General features: G+C 42.0%; 1 protein-coding gene across 1 annotated transcript; it reads left to right on the forward strand.

Annotated features, from left to right (window-relative positions):
* The first annotated feature begins 4273 nt into the window (after window positions 1-4273).
* ccnd1 (cyclin D1) lies at window positions 4274-9116 on the forward strand. The gene is made up of 5 exons (XM_034680229.1): window positions 4274-4694; window positions 6089-6304; window positions 7126-7285; window positions 7732-7880; window positions 7970-9116. Exons 1-5 carry the CDS (start codon window positions 4497-4499, stop codon window positions 8123-8125), a joined length of 879 nt encoding a protein of 292 aa, XP_034536120.1. The 5' UTR covers window positions 4274-4496; the 3' UTR covers window positions 8126-9116.
* Window positions 9117-20220: the final 11104 nt, after the last annotated feature.

Genomic DNA, 20220 nt, shown 5'->3' on the forward strand with positions numbered 1-20220 from the left:
TTGCTAGCTTAAGCCTGGATTATACTTCTGCGCTGACCCTATGAAGCAGTGGCTGATGCAGACGTGAGCACCACATACTTTTGCATTGATGGGTCCACGTTGATCTACAGTACTCTGCCGAAACTCTTGAAGGCAGTTTGGTCTCACTGATAGTTGGGTCGCCTGTTCCTGGTCCTGCTTATTTTTTCACAGCACTTCCGAGCTTATTATATTAATTTTGATATTTCTATTCATCATACAGCAATTATTACATCGGAGGAGAAGTCGGAGGAGTTGAAATACATGGCCAATGTATAGCCGCTGCACATTATCTGGAAGTGCTGTAAATTAAAGTAATGCAATGCAATTGAGTGGACTGATCACAGGGGTTTCGGCCAGCTTCACTTTGATGCTAGCGTCAGACTTCCACCAGATTTGTGTCCAATCTGTCTCCAAATTGCTGTGGTCTGGCTCCCTGCTCCCTCCCGACCGCCTGCGTTATCGGAACGGAGCAGAGAGCAGGACCGCCAGACAGTTGGAGTCATGTGACCACGGTTTTGCCGCTGTAATTACTGCATTAATGAATATCCAACTCCTCGCTTCATCCATGTTGTCTTTACTGGCCCATGGAAACCTCTGACCAGTTGACTCTAATCATTATGTCGTATATAAGTGAAATACGATCTAGGGATAACACTGAGTGTTTCATTTTTAGTTAACAGGATGATTTAATTTTGCTTTGGTGCCTGACTTCCTGTCCTGCTCGATTTGCTTTGATGAGGTTAATTCATCATGCTCGGGCATCTGGCAAAAAAAGAAGTCTTGCGTATCTGATCCAGGGGGCTCTGACCTACCAGATCAGAGGTGGAGCTGGAACGCAAAGGAGCAGATCCAGTGGACGTTAAGTGACAAGAATTGAAACCAGTGCGGTGATGGATCATGGGCGGACCGAACAAGAATCTTGTGGATTTGGCTGTTAGTTACATTTTGGAGGAGGTGCATATCGGGCTACGTAGGAAGGCTTCTGTGTAGAAAAAGGCTTGCGCAGATATATGGTGTAGGCTACGACAACAATTCAACGCAAAAGTATAAACCAGACCAAAGGCTGGCACCTTTAAAAGACTCCACTCTGGATCCCAGTATCAAAAGTTTGCGTTTTCAGCCACCCAAAATGCTGTGTTCCTGTGAAGGAACAATCAAAACTCAACAATAAATAACTGTTTTCTGCTGTTTTCCTTGTTAACATCCCTAAATCATCATGAAAAAAAACTTCATCCTGTCTGTGTTCACATCATCACCTGGACTGTCAGCTATGGCAATGTCCCTTCTTCTTCCATGAACTACGTCTGGATAGTGAACTCTCCTGCTGCTTTCCGCTACTTGAGGCTGACCAGTGCCCAGTTTGATGACCTATTAGCTAGGACCAGTACCAGGATCTATCTGATGAACACCAACTAGCAAAGCTCTATTTCAGCTGTGGAGCTCCTGTCCATCCATCTCCACTGAGTCACTCTAGAGAAAATAAAAAAAATGTTACTGCGATTTAATTACCACAAAGAGATGTTACTGTGATTGTATGACAATGAGTTCATGATTTGACAGGTCAAACTGAGTTTTGATTGACAGGAGAAATTAGGCCTGCATGACATCATCACACAAGTTTCTTATAAAGTTTGATAAACTTTAAGTTGCATGTATGCAAATGACGGGAATCTGTCTGAATGCTGCTTGCCTGCATGAATTAGCATTTGACTCAGGGCTGACCACACCTTCAGATCGTAAACATAACATGCTAATCATCAACATGTTAAACTGCGAGCATGTTTGCATGTTTGCATGTTTATGGTACCAGTTAGCCTCATGTTGCTCAGCATGGTTGAGTTTTAATCTTACATCTCTTTTTTGATAAACTAAGATGCAAATATTAAGATATCTGCCATTGTCATGGTGGAAACTAATAAGTCTCGATGATATTCTCTACATGTATAGTCTCTATGACATTTCAGTATCAAGATTAGCTGTGTTTGTGTGAGTTCAACAAGTGTTTGGTCTGAGCATGTTGAAGAAGATTAAGAGTAAGAGCAGCTGTATGTAAAAAGCAGTCTACACAAAAGTAACTGAAGCTCTTATGGATAATTTTCTCTGAGCCACTGTGATCGGGTCTCTGAGGCGGTCTGAGGCGGTCTGTGCCCTGCTGGTCTCACCACAGCTCCCCCCGTCCCTTTAAACACTTCCTGTCTCGTTACCGTAAATCTGCTAGAAGGGCCTCACTGCAAAAGTCACATGCTCCTGCTCCCTTTGTTTCCCACAGAAACACCCTGAGTGTGTGTGTGATTATGTGTGTGTGTACAGGAGACTACAGAAGAAACACATCAGAGAGAGGAGAAGAGAGAAGAGGACACCTGATAGATCATATCATTGAATATTTCATAGAGAAACGTATTAAATATAGAAGTTTTAGAGGTGTGCTATAAATGCACACTGTTTTCAAAATAAAAATGAAGTTAAGGAACACTGTTAGCTCATCAAAATAGTGTATTATGGTGTAACAATAACAACATATTTGTATGACTTAATACAATGTGTAAAATGATTGTATTAATGTTGTGATGTAGTGATTTCAACTTAGAAATATGTATTAAAATTAAAACAATGAACCACAGCTTGATTATACCGAGTTTATCTGCACACTCAGTGAAGATGAGGAAATAAAGTTAGTAAAGTCATCATGTTTTTACTGCTGTAGATGCAAAATGCATACATGTTTATCAGGGTTTTATTGAGCTGCAGTGTTGATGTGTTCCTCTCTGAAACTCTGCAGGCATTACGGTAGTCGACACAACAGCCCAGAGAGGAATTCAAAGAATGTGGAAAGCTCTGATTCACAGTGAAACTAGACTAAAACGTGTTAAACTTCACACTAAATGAAACTTATAACTCCAGTTCATACAAACATTTCTCCTCACAGAGTCTGATTGATAAACTGTGTCTGAAGCCATCCTGTTAGATCTACTGATCAGTCCTCCCCTTGCCCTCCCTTATCACTTAAATGGCCTTCATATAAAACTAAATGTCTTACTGGTTATTTAAGCCCACTTCAGAGGACTTTGATTAGGTTATCAATAACTCTGTGAACTTTTCCAGAGCACTAAACTTTTCCCCACATGAAAAGTTTCACCGACATCTGCCTAGTAACAGCAAATCCTCCCATTGGTGCAGCTGCAGTCTCCTCCCGTCTGCGTGTGTTACTCTGAACTCGCTCTCACACACTCTTTGTGAAATATATTGACAAACTTTATATTCCTGAGGTGTTAGATGACCTTGTTCTATGCCCCTTGAGCAAACAGTGACCTGGAGATTAGCTAAAATTGTGCTTTTCTTTTTATTCAAACAGAGGGTTAGACAAAAGTTAATGTCTCTCTTTCAGAACAGAACTGGCAAATATAACAGAACATTTCAAAGTATATAATCTATAGATTGGAGCACATTTAAATCAGAAATAGAGCAGCAGACATAGAATAACATTCAGTAAAGTGTTCACAAAGTTTAGTTTTTATCAGAGCTTTGACCCCACAGAGAGACAAAGACTGCAGCTGCAGTCAGATCTGAAGTTGGTTATAATTGTATGGACCTCTCTGATCATTTTGTTGTCATAATGAGTTTAAATTAAAGGTGAATGCATCATGGTGGAACTAACATGTTATAACTCATAAAGTGGGTAAGAAGCATGCCCAGAATTTTGGGGAGTGAATCTTTCTACATTACTAACTCACTGAGACAGGTCTGTGTTTATTGATAGGCTTCTTACATGTCATTGATCTAATATATAAAATAAAGTGTGTGTTATTGTGAGCAGCAGGATTCTGTGAGCAGCTTGTTGTCCATGTGCTCCCCTCATGTCCTCGGAGCTGCTCTCATTCACTCTCACAGGAGGAAGAGGAGGAGGTGAGCCCATACCGCCCCCTACCGGCCACCCCACGCTCCTCCCTCCCCCCAGGACAGACAGAAGTCTCCCAGCCGGAGCCCCGGACCTCCCACCGCCTCCCCCTCCTCATCCTCCTCCTCCTCAGAAGCTCGGCGGCTATAGGAGGAGGGGCCCACAGGCTTTCCTTATAGATGTGTATATAATAGAATCCCTTCCTCGCGCGCTCCCTCGCAGACTGCTCGTCTCTTTGATCCCCCCTCCCTCCTCCCTCTTAACAACAGCTGACGTCATTGCGCGCACCCTTTTCACCTCCTCCTCCTCCGTCAGCGCGCACGCAGATGGACGCGTTGTGTGTTACGTGTGCGCGTTAGCTGAGCGCGAGGCAGGGGTTTTTGTCTCGCAGAGGGAAGCGCTCTGAGCTTCAGAGGGCTCGCGCACACCGGAGGAGCAGCAGCACGCAGCAGCAGCAGCCCCGCAACAAGATCGTGATTAAGCCCGCAGAGGAGCCGCAGCCTGACTCGCACACTCTCTGTAACAGGCTGATTAGAACACACAACACTTTATCATTTTTTATACTCATTACAACTTTATCATGGAGGACCAGCTGCTCTGCTGCGAGGTGGACTCCATCCGGAGAGCCTACCAGGACGTGAACCTGCTCACGGACCGGGTCCTGCACACTCTGCTGCGCGCAGAGGAGAACTACCTGCCCTCTCCGAACTACTTCAAGTGCGTGCAGAAGGAAATAGTTCCAAAAATGAGGAAGATTGTCGCCACCTGGATGTTAGAGGTACTTCACTCAACTTTGTATGTGTATGTGTGTGTGTGTGTGTGTGTGTGTGTGTGTGTGTGTGTGTGTGTGTGTGTGTGTGTGTGTGTGAGTGTGTGTGTGTGTGTGTGTGTGTGTGTGTGTGTGTGTGTGTGTGTGTGTGTGAGAGAGAGAGAGAGAGAGAGAGAGAGAGAGAGAGAGAGAGAGAGAGAGCTGACCTGCTGCTTCCTGTGTGTGTGTCCGTTGTGTTTGTGTGTAGGCTAAGTGTGTGTGAACAGAGCTGATCTAACACATTAGAGATGAATGTGAGTGTTTGAAGCTCACTGTGTGTTATGTTACATAAACGCTGTGAAAAGTATGTCCTCGTGAGTTCTGGGTGGTCCCTTGGCCATAAGAGGAGATCCTGGCTGCAGACTGCTCTCCTGCATGAAAACCTCTATGACACTTTATTCATGATCATCTTTATTTTTTAGAAGCTCCTCAGATGTAAAAACTGGAGGAAAATATTCCAAAATAAAAGCAATGTACACGTATGCAGTCCGGCCCGTGCCAGTATTACGCGCCATCTTTGTTGTCGCATGAGGAGGATTTTAATCTCATCAAAAATCTAAAACGTGTCAGGCAATGACAGTGAGTCTATTAAAAGAAGCAGAAATGCTTCTTTATGATGAGGCGGTTCGGTTGTATGTTCTGCGGACGGTTCGACTGCTTTGAGGGGGGAAACTCGGCTGTTTGAGTCCTCGGAGCTCCGCTGCCCGCGGGGCTGGCGCCGGAAAAAAGCGATTTAATCAAAATGTAAAATAATAAAATTAATTTAAACTGTCGGGTTTGATAGTTGAGATATTTCTTAACATTTACGTGGAAATTTTAGTTAAATTCTTTGCATCTTTGTATTTTTAATTAATTTTTGAACTGCTGTATCGAAGAGCCGAGCAGAGCACGTGAAAGAGACCTCCGCGTGAGAAATGATTTTTATAAAATTCACACGTGTCACAACTCGACACAATTGACCGTCATCCGATCAGGTAATGGATGAGGATCATTTACATGCTGATTTGAAACACGCTGCTATTTTTTAAATATTTTTAAATCTTTTTTGAAAAGATGACGAAGTTGAAATTAGAGAGTGAAACTTCGATGGACGCCACCTTTGTGTCTCAGTCAGAACTGACTGCAAACTAATTCCGCTCTTTCCATCCCCACTGCAGTCTCAAGAAGAGATAGTTTTCTTTCTGTTTATATAAAATCAGCATGTCAAAGTTTGTTTTGAACCTAATTTTAAGTTGAAACGAATTAGATACTCACGGTGTTCGGATTAGTTAAATTTATTTTCGGGTTTTGCGTGCGTAAAACATTCACACACATACACATTTTAAAAGCTGCAGACCTTTAAGCTCTTTTCTCACCTTTTTCAGGTGTGCGAGGAGCAGAAGTGTGAGGAGGAGGTGTTTCCGCTGGCTATGAACTATTTGGACAGATTTTTATCAGTGGAGGCCACCAGGAAAACCAGGCTGCAGCTTCTGGGAGCCACGTGCATGTTTCTAGCATCCAAGATGAAGGAGACGGTTCCTTTGACGGCGGAGAAACTCTGCATCTACACCGACAACTCGGTGCAACCCGGAGAGCTGCTGGTAATTCACTTCATCATGTTACATAACACATGTACAGTAATCGAGCAGCTGCAGTGAGCGCGTGAGCAGGACATGGTCACCTCACATTAAATGGATTGTTTTCACCTGTAGAGGAAATACATTAAATTCAATCAATCGATCAATCGGGGTGTTGTAGAGTGTAAACAAACAGCAGAGCAGCTGTGAGGGTGAATGGCTGCCTGTGACTCTCTCATGGTGACTGCAGGCCTCTCTCATTTCATGAATGGTCTCAGTGACTGCCAAGAAAACACCGACTCACAGCGCCACCTAGTGGACGCAAAGCACACTACAATAAAGACAGGACACTTTTCTTTTATGTCAGAGCTGCACCATCAGAGAAACACAATGAGACTATGATTAATCTGAAAGATAAAACCACTGCAAAATGAGTCACAACTATAGCAATACACAGTGTAGAGCTTCATTGTAAATGACTCTTGAAATGCTGCTGATGTGACATTTGTTGGGTGTTATTACATGCGGAGGGCGGCTCTGCAGCACTTTGTCATTCAGTAAGATTTGCTACACTAGTGCAGCCGCTGTTCTTGTGATGGTGCACTCTCATTTCACAATTTCAGTAATGTTTTGAAAAAACCTGTTGCGACTTTTTATCTATGCATGATTAAGACTGCATGGGAGTAAAAATATAAAGATAAGAAGAAATTGGACACCCTTAAAAATAATGGGATCATAACAGTAAAGGTGTTATAACTCAGAGCTAGTTAAGTGTCTGATCTGTGGAGGAGGACGAGTCTCTGCTTCTCTCTGACTGACCGCCCTGTCTCCGTTTGTCTCCTCAGCAAATGGAGCTGCTGGTTCTCAACAAGCTGAAGTGGGATCTGGCTTCAGTCACGCCTCATGACTTCATCGAGCACTTTCTGTCCAAGCTGGAGATCTACCCGTCCACCAAGCAGATCCTCCGCAAACATGCGCAGACCTTCGTGGCTCTGTGTGCGACAGGTGGGACACTTTTCCTCTCTGGTGCTGTTCCTCGCTTGTTTTCAGAAAATACCAGTGTTTCAGATGGAATCCAGATTTCTGACGAAACAAATACTTTACCGAGTTTGGAGGTAACGTCCTCAACCCATGTTAATGCTCTGATCATTATCAGTTAACTCTCAGTGACAGGATCTCCTGCAGAACATTTCTCTCCTGCAGTTTGTTTCAATTCAAGTCAAACTATGATGGCTGAAGTGCTTCTTCTCTTTAAACCAGAAGGCAGAGGTTTATTATTTTGTTATTATCAAACTGTGTGTATCAAAAACCTTCAAATACATGATGTCACATTAGGAGCAGAATCTACTGTCGGCTGTGATGAACCGTTACTGAGGGTTGAGTCAGAGCTGTGTTGGTTTGGCTGTGCCGTAGATTTCCTGTGCTTTAACACACACTGCTTCTTTCCACAGACGTCAACTTCATTGCAAGTCCTCCATCCATGGTGGCGGCAGGTAGTGTGGTGGCAGCGGTGCAGGGTCTCTACCTGAAGAGTCAGGACGCCTCCCTGTCCTCCCAGAACCTCACCAACTTTCTGTCGCAGGTCATCCGCAGTGACCCGGTAAGAAGACACAGATCAGAATGATGTGTTGCGACTCAGTGTTGCTCTTTGTTGCTCAGTGTTGCTCATAGTTGCTTTGTCTCTCTCAGGACTGCCTGCGGGCCTGTCAAGAGCAGATCGAGTCCCTGCTGGAGTCCAGCCTGAGGCAGGCTCAGCAGCACGCCGGCAGCACAGAGAGCAAACGTGTGGACGAGGACGTGGACCTGTCCTGCACGCCCACAGACGTCAGAGACATCAACATCTGAACGAGGGACGGCTGTGTCGCCCCGTGACCTGATAATCGAGGGAAAGATGTCCACAGAGGGGGGGTTAGTGGAGGGGGTGCCTCATATGAACTTAGCCTCCTCCTCCTCCTGCTACCATGGTCGATGTGTCACTCACATGGCTGACAAGATGGGACTTAGTGCCCCCTGCCTCTCGCTCGCCCCGCAACTACACCCCAAGTTATTAATCCTGCCCCTTGCCCCACCCCCCATCATAGCGGGAAAATAAAGTACGAGAGAGAGGAGCCAATGAGCTGAGTGGGCTGGAGCCACACAGCAGGTCTCCCTTAGATATTAAAGTAGGAATCTTTAAATTCATAGACTCCACTCGCCTACACACGTACACCCATACACACAGAGCGTGTGCAGTAGGTCTCTGTAGTCTGTCCACGTCTGACTTATCACAGAGAAGAGCTTCTACTCTCATGTCTCTTCTGTTGTGTTTCCACTCCCTGTCCAAGCTCCCATGTTTGACACTCATGTTTCCCTGCTTGCTTCTGTTTAGTCACTTTATTACCTCTCATATTCGACCTTCTGTTCTGTTAGTCTTAAACCTCTCTTGTTCTTCAAAGCGAGTGTTTGACACTGTGCAAGAGCTGCCCTGGACAACAACGCCAGCTTGTTTCATGACATCAGATGAGCAGAGCGGTTCACAGGCACTCAAAAGGCTGGGCGACACATTCATATTCATCCATACTTTTCATCGTACGTGATTCGGAAGGTTTTATTACAGAGACACAACTTTAGAATATCGTTGATTGTAGTGAGCTCAAGATGTGGATCACACGTTTGAACCCTGATAAGGTGAAATCAGTGTGAGTCACCTCTGTGAGCGGAGACGTTCAGTCTTTATTCTGTATGGAGATTGAGTTGTCGCCCAGCCCTGCGCTTTAATCATCTCTCTCTTTTTGTAGTTTAGCCATTCCTACTTGTTTTCTAAAAAAAAAAAAAGCACTTTTGGTCAGCATTGCTGGTCGTCGAAAAGAATCACATTTTGTAAAACTACATGTAAAGGAGTGGACAGGGCTGTGGGCAGGGGTGTTTGCTGATGGAGAGGTTCAGTTGGCTCTGATCTGATCACCTGATGGGACAGGAAGTGACCAGAATGGCAGAAACATTTTCCTTCAAAAAAACCAGACTGAATGCTGCTCGACGTGAGTCTACTGTTCTGCTGACGCTGCCTCACAGGGCTGAGTTTTAGTTCGACCAGTGTTTCCGACAGGCAGAGCTGCTCGTACATCCCTGTAGTGTGCAGATCCAAACCTAGAAAGGAGTATTATTGTGTAGAAAAAATAATACTTTATTTCAAATAGCGTTATTTATTTTTCTAGCTTGCTTTCTCCCCCTGCTGTCCAGAAACATTAGTCAAACTAAAACCGGTCTGAATCAGCAGGACAGCCCCTCTCCAGCTGAAACACTCGGGCCCATGGGGTCTCAGAGGAGAGCGGAGTGTGTTGAGACTATTGAAATGATTTTGCACAAAGGGGGGGGCTACGTTTCTTGGGGGACGTGACTAAAGAAGAGGAGAGGAAAGCTGAAAAGACAGCAACAGTGGCAAAAAGGGTGAAGGCTCAACAGGGAGGTGTGTCTTAATGCTGTAGAGTTAAAGCCAGGGTTCTTGCGCGGGGCAGGGGACGATGGACAGATGACTCTTCAGATCCAAATCCTACAGTGCGTCCGCCTGTGTGGGAACCCTGTAAAGTAGGTTTCTGATTGTACATTAAGAATAGAGAGTGGGAGATAAAACACTCCTTGTATTCCGCTGCTATAGAAAATAAATCCCAGCTACGTGTTTTTAAAAAAAGACAAAATGAGACAGGATTGAAATGATGCTTTTCTCTTGTTGTTTGCTGCTACTTTTTTATACATGTCAATATACTGCCATTTTAGGGTTGAATTTTCTCATAGAAAATTGTGTTATTGACATCCTCATTGTATGTAGATCGTATGTGTTTTTTTGTTAATAATTACGTTGAATGATTTTCCGAACTATTCCAAAAAGAAAAAAAAAAGGAAAAGGAGACAATGTACAGAAATGCTTTGATCCAGGATACCTCATGTGACAGTCCAGATCTATCTCTGATTTGTAGTCTTTATGTGTGGAGTTCTTGTTGATTCTACAAGTTGGCTCTGTTTGGAGGCTGAGGACGGGAGCAGCAGCGAGGCCGTGCTGTGATAATGGTGCCATAACAGAAATGGGATCTGTATAACTCTGTTGAGTGTTAAGCTGTCTCGCTGAAAGAGACTTTATCCCCCTTTAGGCCCATAGTGGCCTTCTCTCCTTCCCCTTTTTATATTTATAAAAGAAAAAAAGCTTTTTGCTCCAATTGTCAAACTGTCAGTGAGTTGAGTTGTACATAGATTCAGTGTCAGTGTATTCAGTAAGCCATAGACTCTTCTTGTTTTGTTTTTACAAATCATTCCACACACTCGTGTCGACTTCACACCAGTTCATCTGTGACTGGGACAAACTGAGTGTTCATATCTATGTCAGCTACACAATAAAAACATGAATTAGATCAAAACTGGCTTTGTTCTCCTCATTACTAAGTCTGTGTCTGCAGCAGAGTTCCTCATCCTGCAGCAGGTAAACAGGCTGTAATGTCTGAAACCTAATCCTTGATGGATCAAAGTGTCTGACACCATTACAGGAAGGATCCTGTAAGAGAGAGCTTTTAGTTCTAGAGGAAGATGATTTTGAACCACAAGCAGCTGTTAAATCACTCTACACACACACCAAATTACACCACTGGTAACAGGAGTTTAACCTCACAAAAATCAGGAGCTGCTACTCTCCCCCTTGCTCAATTTGTTAGTTTGTAACATTCAAGGTAGGACTATCAGCATTAACACATAAATGCAATTCAGTTCTACAATCAATCAATATTTACATAGCGCCAAATCACAACAAACATTATCTCAAGACGCTTTACAAATTATGTCAAATTATTAACAAAAACCCAACATCAAGACAGGATAAGATCCAGTCCCATTTTACTGATAGGACTCAATCTTATCTCATCTGAATCCACAATGAGCCTTGAACCTTGCAGGATTTAGCTAGTTACAGCTGCAAGGAAAAACTTCCTTTAACAGGTAGCAACCTCCAGCAGAACAAGATTCATGTTAGATACACATCTGCTGAGACTGAGTTGGGAGCAGCTAGAATCTGGAGTGTCCACAGCAGCCAAGCAATTAGTGATCTTTTTCTTTCTTTATTGCAAGCCATTTTGTCCCTTTGGGCACGCCATAGATTAGTCACTGCAGCGCCTTCCTGCACCATGATGCTGCCATTATGGAAAACAACATTACCAGGGCCCTTTAGAGTGACACATCTCACTTTGAAAAAACTACTGGAGCGCTCAGCTGACAGGTCAAAGTAATTTAAACTCTGTGTCAAAATTAATGAAAATATAATTGATGTACTTTGAGCTAGCACCTATGAGCTAAGCATACAGGTGCAGCTAATCAAACTGATGTCAGCGGGCAATCCCATCACAAAAGCTAACAGAGCACTACTTAGGAGAAAGAATCAGTACAGAGTGGTCATGGTTTATGGTTTCAGACCAGTGCAAGATTTATTGGTATACTAAATGTAAAAGCTAAGATCATGAAGTACATTTCATTATATTAATTAGATTCACAAATCATGACTCATGACAATTGCTTTACATTGTTAGTATGGACTTAAACAACTGTTTTAAAAATGCAAAGTAATGGAATTTTAAACATGCGATAAAATTTGATTCATTGCAATTAACTATCAAAAATCATTGACTAATTGTGATCTTAATAAATTAATTGTTTGACAGCCCCAATGAAAGGACTTCAATGTTTTAGAGGTTAATTCAGATAACACAAAGTATTTTTGAACAGAACCCAACTAACTAAACTCGTCCATTAAGTAGAGGTAGAGCAGCAGCTCCCATGTCTTGCTAATGATGAGGAGAATCATACAACAACTGTTACTGGTTTAAAAAATAAAAACTTCCTCAGGTCACTTTTTTGGTATTCACAACGACAAAAATGATCCTGCAAGTGGACACTTGTGTTGGTTTTATTCCAAATTATTCCCACCTTCAGACGGGAGAAACGTCATGAGAATCATGTGCAGTGACTTAAACAGGAACCTATTCTTACAGTTCAAGCTACAAATCATGCTGAACTTGCAAACTGCACAACAAACAAACTAAAAACACAGCATCAGTCAGTTAATTTTGAATAAACTAAAACAAAAGTTTCAACTGTAAATTATTCTCATTTCTGCAGCAGTGAGAGCAAGATGCTTCTGTCTGAATCCCAAAAGTTATTGTTTGGCTAATGATTAACATGAGTAATTGTGTGTGTGACCATGTGTGTGTATGTGCGTGTGTGTCTCTCTCTCCGTGTGTGTGTGACAGTACTCATTGATTTGTTATGCAAGGAATGTCTTTGATGGGGCTTCAGTGTGGAGGAAAAGGCGTGAAAAGTCTAATCCTTTCCCACAGGCCTGCCAGCGCCAGCTCAACCAGGAGCAGACAAAGACCCTCAGCACGCACACACGCACAAACACACACACACATAGCATGCACACACACACACATTGTCCTATGAAGTCCAGGTTGAGTATACAGAAAATGTTGGTAGACATGGACTGATAGTTACATGATGTGGAATAAAGGTTTGTAAGTTTGAATATAATGACTTGCAGGATTGGATGTACGAACAAATGGAACAAGAGTTTGAACATATGGAATTCAAAGTGAAGTTATGAAATAAAAGGCTAAAGATGTAAAATTCAGAATCTGAATGAGGACACTTCATTATTTGGAATGAAAGTTTGGAAATCCTGAGAACCAAAACCAATCCCAATGTATCATGCACCTTGTGGTTATGCTGTGTTATATTATTCCGCAATGTACCCTGGGGAATGCATGCAGAACTCATGCTTTCCTCACACATAGTCCAGTTTCATGTTCTTTTGTACTTGTCTTTCCAGTCTGAGTCTCAGCAGATGACCGTCTAACACGAGTACTGCTCTGCTCAAGGTTTCTGCCTGTTCGGAAGTTATTCCTTGCTCAATGCTGCAAGTGTTTTGCTCATGGTGGCTTAAGGTTGAGTCACTGTAAATACTAGTATAAAAACTTGACTGTTAACTGTAGTCTTTGTTATACAAGTATTTTACTGTACCTTTAAATACAATACACTGTACGTTTATATACTACACACTGTACCTTTAAGTACAAAACACTGTAAGTTTATATACTACACACTGTACCTTGAAATATAACACACTGTACTTTTAAATACTATACACTGTAGCTTTAAAAACCACACTGAAACTTTAAACCCTGAAAAAAGTACCTTTGAGCATTCTAAAGGTACACACTGTACCTTTAGATTCTACACACTGCACCTTTAATTTCTGCTAACTGTACCTTTAAAATACTACACACTGTACCTTTAAATGCTACACACTGCACCTTTAAATACAACCCACTGTACCTTTAAACATTACATAAATACTACACATTTTACCCAAGCGGCAACCTCCGGCCTCAAACGATGAAGCCCATGCGGAAGTGTTATAAACCGCAATACATCAAAAATCCACTTGAGGCTGGCTGCAGAAACACAGGAAACCACATATAAATGAATGGGAAAAAGACGATCTTTGCAGCATTAATAAACATGTTTACAGCCTGGTTCAAAAAACGGCTTGGCCCTACGAAGCTAATCTCTCTAATGGCACACACTGTACGGGGGGTGAATTTTTTTTTAACGTGACGGTTCAGAAGATATTAAGATTACGAGTTTTGCCCAAATAAGGACATGACTGACTTGACTCCTGGTCGGGAACACATAGCTATTGGCTAGGGGGTCACACGTCACACTCTGCCTGGTTGAGTTCCTCATTTCCAATATGGCTGCTGCCGTTGATCTGCTTCAAAACAGCTCTCAGGAACAGATGGGTGACGTCACAGATACTACGTCCATATTTTATACAGTCTATGATTTTACCATTCATTTCTACACACTGTACCTTTAAATACAAAACACTGTATTTTTAAATTCTACACAATGTACCTTTATATACTACACACTTTAGCTTTAAAGAATACACACTGTACGTTTAACACTACACACTGTACCTTAAACATTACACACTGCACCTTTAATTACTACACACTGTACCTTTAAATACTACACACTATGTTTAAATACTACACACTGTACCTTTAAATACTATACACTGTACCTTTTTTAAGTAGTTCCAAACTTTATTGCCAACTTTCTTGCATTTCATCATGTCAAATACTGGTAATATTATTTAATTTTCAATGTCATGTATTCAGATTTATTATACGACATGTCCAACATTTTTGTAGTACCATTCATTTTCCATATTATGGTATTATTTTCAAGTTTCCTTACATAGCTATATAAATAGATAGATAGATAGATAGATAGATAGATAGATAGATAGATAGATAGATAGATAGATAGATAGATAGATAGATAGATAGATAGATAGATAGATAGATAGATAGATAGATAGATAGATAGATAGATAGATAGATAGATAGATAGGCAGTCATAAGGCTGTTCTGGCCCTGGCTTGTGTTTGTGCGCCTACTCAGATTTGATTGTCAGATTCGGGCTTTCATCTTTTGATCTTTGTGGAGTTCATATTTAGACGTTGAGGATTGAGTGCCTCACAAAACCTCTGCAGCCTGCCTCACTTCACATACTTTTATTTATCCAGCCATGTGTAGTCAGTCAGTGACCAGTTGTTCAGAACTGTTTCTCTCTCTGTCATGAGCCTCTTCTGAGAAGTCCTCCTATGGCAGGTTCAGCTCCACGATAATAATATTCATGATAGTCTCTGATACCAGGAGGATGTTTGGAGCTTGAGTAGTGCTGACATTGTGCTGGGGGAATCTCAGCTGTTTCTGGAGGTCCACTGAAAGCTGCCCATCCTGGGTAGTTGCCAGAATCCCCTGCTGTGTTTCTCTGCCATGGCTTCTCTCCATCCTTGATTAAAGCGATAGCTTTGGTGGTGGTGCATGCTCAGCTGTGCCTGTTGATTTTCTTGCTGATGGCTCCTGCAATGAGTCTCAGTACATGGTTGTGGCGTCATGTGTATCTGCCCTGCTTAGTGTTTATAGGTAGTGGCTCAAGACTTGCTCCAACGTCCCTTCTGCTGAACAAAGTGAGCAGCTTCAAAACTCCGCTTTGTCCTGACAGGACAATGTATATCAATCAAATCAAGAAAGTGATACGATCAGGCTCTGCTCACTAGATTTGTCCATTTGACTCTTTGTTCCATGGCTTCCTCAGCTCTCTTGACTGCCTCTCAGTCTTCAATACCACTCCAGCCCAGGCCACCATTTGACCTCTCCAGTTCATGCTGCCTGGAACTCCTCTTCTGTGGATTTCAAAGGCAACCAAAACGTTAATTGTTTCCATAGAGGATTCTGGGAAACTCTAAACATCTATTTAAAAAAAACACTAAACTTCCTTTTCAATGTCTACATGGTGAAGGTCAACCAACCAACCAACCAACCAACCAACCAACCAACCAATCAATCAATCAATCAATCAGTCAATCAAACAATCAATCAATCAATCTGTATTTATGCATCTCCAATTAAAAAAAACCAAATGTTATCAATTGTTATTTGGGTACTACGAGCAGGCCTGCATGCTGGGACCGTAGTGTTCTAGAGGAGTAATAGGATACAATGAACTATTTAAGATATGAAGCTGCCTGACCATTAAGAGCTTTGTAGGCCAGAAGAAGGATTTTAAATTATATTCTAGATTTTATGGGGAGCCAGTGTAGAGAAGCTAACACAGGAGAGATGTCACAGTCAGTGCTCGAGCTGCAACATTTTGGACCAGCTGAGGGTCTTTAGAGACGTATTATGGCAGCCTGATAAAAGGGAACAATACTCCAGATGTACAGGACTATCTGAGGACCAAGGATCGATTATAGTGGACCAAACAGCTCTGGTGTGAACCTAAGAAAAGGCCTTCTTTCCTGAGCTTATAGATGGGGTCTAAAAGACAGGTTGATGGTTTAACTGAAGAAACCGTTGAAACCAGTTCAGGAAGGTCGATTGGTGAAAACAGAGGACATAACAGTTACATATCTGGCTTTAAAGACGTTCCCATTCACAGGTAGTAAAGGGTTCTACACTAGTTAAGAGTAAGAGGTTACTAATTTGATCTCTAATCTTCAATATTTTATTATCAAAGAAGCTCATGAAATCATAAATAGTCACAATAGTTAAATTAAATAAAATATGATCACATGGGTGGATTAAGCATCCAAGTATTGGTATTTAAACAACAATAACCTGCAATCTGTTGGACTCGCCATCTTCAGACATTACACTCTGTGGCACCATGTACCTTGGCTGCATGACAATTGTTTAATGCATCTGCATCATTGATAACCATTGTTATAAAAGAGGCATCAAACTCTGATGAGCTACGTTGCTCAGTTTACCATGCCTCTCCATCTTTTATCCTGCTGGCATCGTAGCAACAAGTGGTGACTGGCCTCAGTCAGGAGCAGTACACTTGTTTTGTAGAGTGGTGTCATTTGTCTTGGAATTCAATAATTAAACCCCAAATATAGGACGATTTCACTTTCTTTGATGCATTTTAAATTTTAAAAATCCTGTCTTGTATTAATTTCTGATGCATTTCAGGAATTCAGGAAGTCTAAACGCTGATTTCCTTTAATGACACCGTTTCAAGCTGATTTGTGTCTCAGTTGTTTGATCTATAGCAGATTGTTAACTGCTCTTCATGCAGATATCTGTAGAGTGAAATTAATCCTCCTTAGATTACCATCGATGGGAGCGGGGATGTCGTTACGCTGGATTGTGCTCCTCCTGCTTTTGCTCTCCATACAGACCATTTTTCCTGAAGACACCAAGACCTGAGTGGTTAACACTACTCAGACTACAAACAGAAACCAGATCGCACCTCAGACCAAGACCCCTGAGTACAGATTCTGTATATATAAGCAGGTTTATATTATTAACAAAGCTCACTGTAGTTTCATAAAAGAGAAAACTAGAACAGAAAGAGAAAACAGACAGATGTAGAATGGAAAAGGATCCAATATATTCAGTCATTGTTATGTCCGAAGCCACGAAATATTGTCTGAATGTAAACAAATCTATAAATAAGAACTACCCAAACTTTTAGAGTAGCATGTTATCTTGGAGGCTCCTCCTCCTCCTCCTCCTCCTCCTCCTCCTCCTCCTCCTCCTCCTCCTCCTCCTCCTCCTCCTTGCTGAAATCTGATGCCTGCGTTTCATTCAGAGCTCTTCTGTGCTGCGGCCGGCCGGACGGCTGCATTTGTCACCACAGCTTTTCATGTCACCACTCACCACCTGCTCCCCACATTCCTCTGCATTCTCTCAAAGACCTCGCTCCCTCCTCCTCCTCTCCCTCAAGCTCTTCCTCCTCTCCCTCCTGCTCTTCCTCCTCTGACCATTATTCTTCTAACTCCTTACCCTTTCTCCTCCTCTTCCTCTTCTCCTCTTTTCAATCGATTCATTCCTTCCTTCCTTCCTTCTTTCTTTGGATTTTTTATTTGATAATTCTCTCTGTCTGTGGCTTTGATTTCTTTTTCTGACTTTAAGAGGGTACAAGTCGTTCTGAAACACTCATCTGAATGCAGGCTGGACCCATCACCCCTCCATCCTCCCCCTAACCCCCCCTCCCTTTTTTTCTTTTCTCTATTTGCCTTCAGAAGCTGCCGACTACACGACAGCATTCACCTGCTGCCTGACACTGCATAAACCAGCTGCTACTGTACCACACACACACACACACACACACACACACACACACACACACACACACACACACACACACACACACACACACACACACACACACACACACGCACACAAAGTCCTGTTGGGTCATTGTCAGGGTGAGTTTGGATCCCGAATAGAAAGCAGGCCGACGGACAAAGACTGGAAAAGTCACTCTGGTCTTCTCTGGTACCTCCTGATGCTATTGTCATTGTTTTCTGTGTGTGAGTGAGTGTGAGGGTGTGTGTGTGATCTGAGCAGCAGCATCCTCACACCATCTGCACACACTGTTTACAGCAGACTCATCTTATGATACCACAATTTTAAGATAATAATGTAAGATGCTGCAACATCTGAAAACAGGACAGCATTGTGAGCCAAACTAAATGTGTGTGGTCACAGCAAAGTATGGTCAGCACAGTCCCTGGGTTTTAAGGGTCTTAAACCTGTCTTCTTTCTAGTGTCCAGCAGGGGGCGACTCCACTTGTTGTAAAAAGATGGCTGTGTTTGAAACCACATACTGTCAGGCTACCTACCATCCTACTCCAAACACTGCTCAAATTTCCTCCTTAAGTGAAATCAGTGTAAAATGACCACTATGTGAATATTGACATTGTAATTTATGGCCCCATTTTAAGTATAGTACTATAAAATTCAAGATGATCGACTATTGATTGAGTATAGCTTACGGTAGCTTGGGTATGATTTTCAGAGAATTGGAATGGCTGCAGATACTTCTGTTTTATTACCTGATAGTGACTGAGTGAATTATGTCTGATGGTTGAAATGAGGACTTTCGCTGCAGAGGCAAACATTCATTGGTTTACATTTGACAGAATCTGAGCTGCTGTTGCTGTTTGTAACAATATTCAGTCAAATATCAGCCTCATCACATACCTGTCAGGTGACTACAGAGGCAGTATTAATACCTGATTAATACCAGGTCCCAGAGCTTCAGGCCCAGACCGGTCGGGGTCACTACTAATCTTTTGGGTGGTAGGCACACACAAACTAAGCCATTGTGGCAGTGGTAGACCATCAGCTCATCCCATGAGCTGATGTGTGATGTTAAACTCCTGTTCTCATCTGTGTATTGTGGTGTGTTTGTGGTTAAAATTTATCGTCCTCTTGAACTAAAAGCTCTCTCTCTGTAGGGATCCTTTCTGTAATGATGTCAGACTCTTAGAATAACAACCTGAGCCTGTCATGGACAAAAACAAGAACTTTCATTGGACTCACTTTGATCCATCAAGGATTATGTTGTAACCATTACGGCCTGTTTATCTGCTGCAGGCACTGAGAGACTTTTTGTACCAACAAGTCATTAAGGCCCTCAAGACGTAATGTAAAATTTAAGCCCTGGCTTAAAGAAACTGTAATTTATCTGCAGTGTTCTAGGTCTTCAGGGGACACAGTCTTTATGACAATGACAATAAAAATATCCTCCATACAAAAATGAGGAACAATTTCCAACAGCCATATGAACAATAAAGAGTCATTTTAGAACACTTTCTCCTTCAAGCTTGAAGTCTGGAACATTTAAAAGCATATATGATAGAGAGAAGGTACCCAACACTTACAACAGTATCTTTAAGACAGGGAGGCTTTTTGGTATTACAGTTTAATCACTGAATAACAGCTACGCCCCCTGGTGGGCAGCATGGTTTGTTAATATTGGTTCTCTTTTGTGTACATTCCAGGTAAACCATGTCCAAAATTGAGACATTAACCTGCTTTAATTATTAGTTTTTAAATCAGCGATAATCACAGTGTAAAATAAAAGTGTCATGATCACAGTGATGTGTGCTTTGCCTTTATGCACACATACTATCTTAGTTGGTTTATTCCTTCTCTGTGAGTGCTCTGATTCTGAACTGCATCATAGAAAACTTTTAATGACCTTACCTGAAAATCTACATTTAAGAAAATGTTTGCATTTCTCACTGTTATCCCATCTTTTAAAACAAATTATTTCAAAAAAACTATTTGTTTTTTAATCCTTGGTTAACAGGTATTTTCTTACAACATTCACATGACAGTCTTTTATAAAAAGCCACCCCTCCATACGGCAGATCAATGCAACACATAAATATTGCTTGAATCAAGGGCTGCAGTGGTGGCAATTTACTTTTTCCAGTCAATCAATTTATTCTTTAAAAATGAACATCTCAGATTACAACAATACAATTCTAAATATCCTCTGGCAGGACTGCATGCTTTGTCTGAGAAATTTTCAAAATGAAAGATATTATAGGA

The sequence above is a fragment of the Notolabrus celidotus genome, chromosome 3 (genome assembly GCF_009762535.1).
Source record: "Notolabrus celidotus isolate fNotCel1 chromosome 3, fNotCel1.pri, whole genome shotgun sequence".
NCBI classification, from domain to species: Eukaryota; Metazoa; Chordata; class Actinopteri; order Labriformes; family Labridae; genus Notolabrus; species Notolabrus celidotus.

Coding starts and splice junctions, on each gene's coding strand:
- ccnd1 (XM_034680229.1), top strand. CDS start 4,497: ATGGAGGACCAGCTGCTCTGCTGCGAGGTGGACTCCATCCGGAGAGCC. Junction 4,695..6,088: donor TCGCCACCTGGATGTTAGAG/GTACTTCACTCA, acceptor CACCTTTTTCAG/GTGTGCGAGGAGCAGAAGTG. Junction 6,305..7,125: donor TGCAACCCGGAGAGCTGCTG/GTAATTCACTTC, acceptor TTGTCTCCTCAG/CAAATGGAGCTGCTGGTTCT.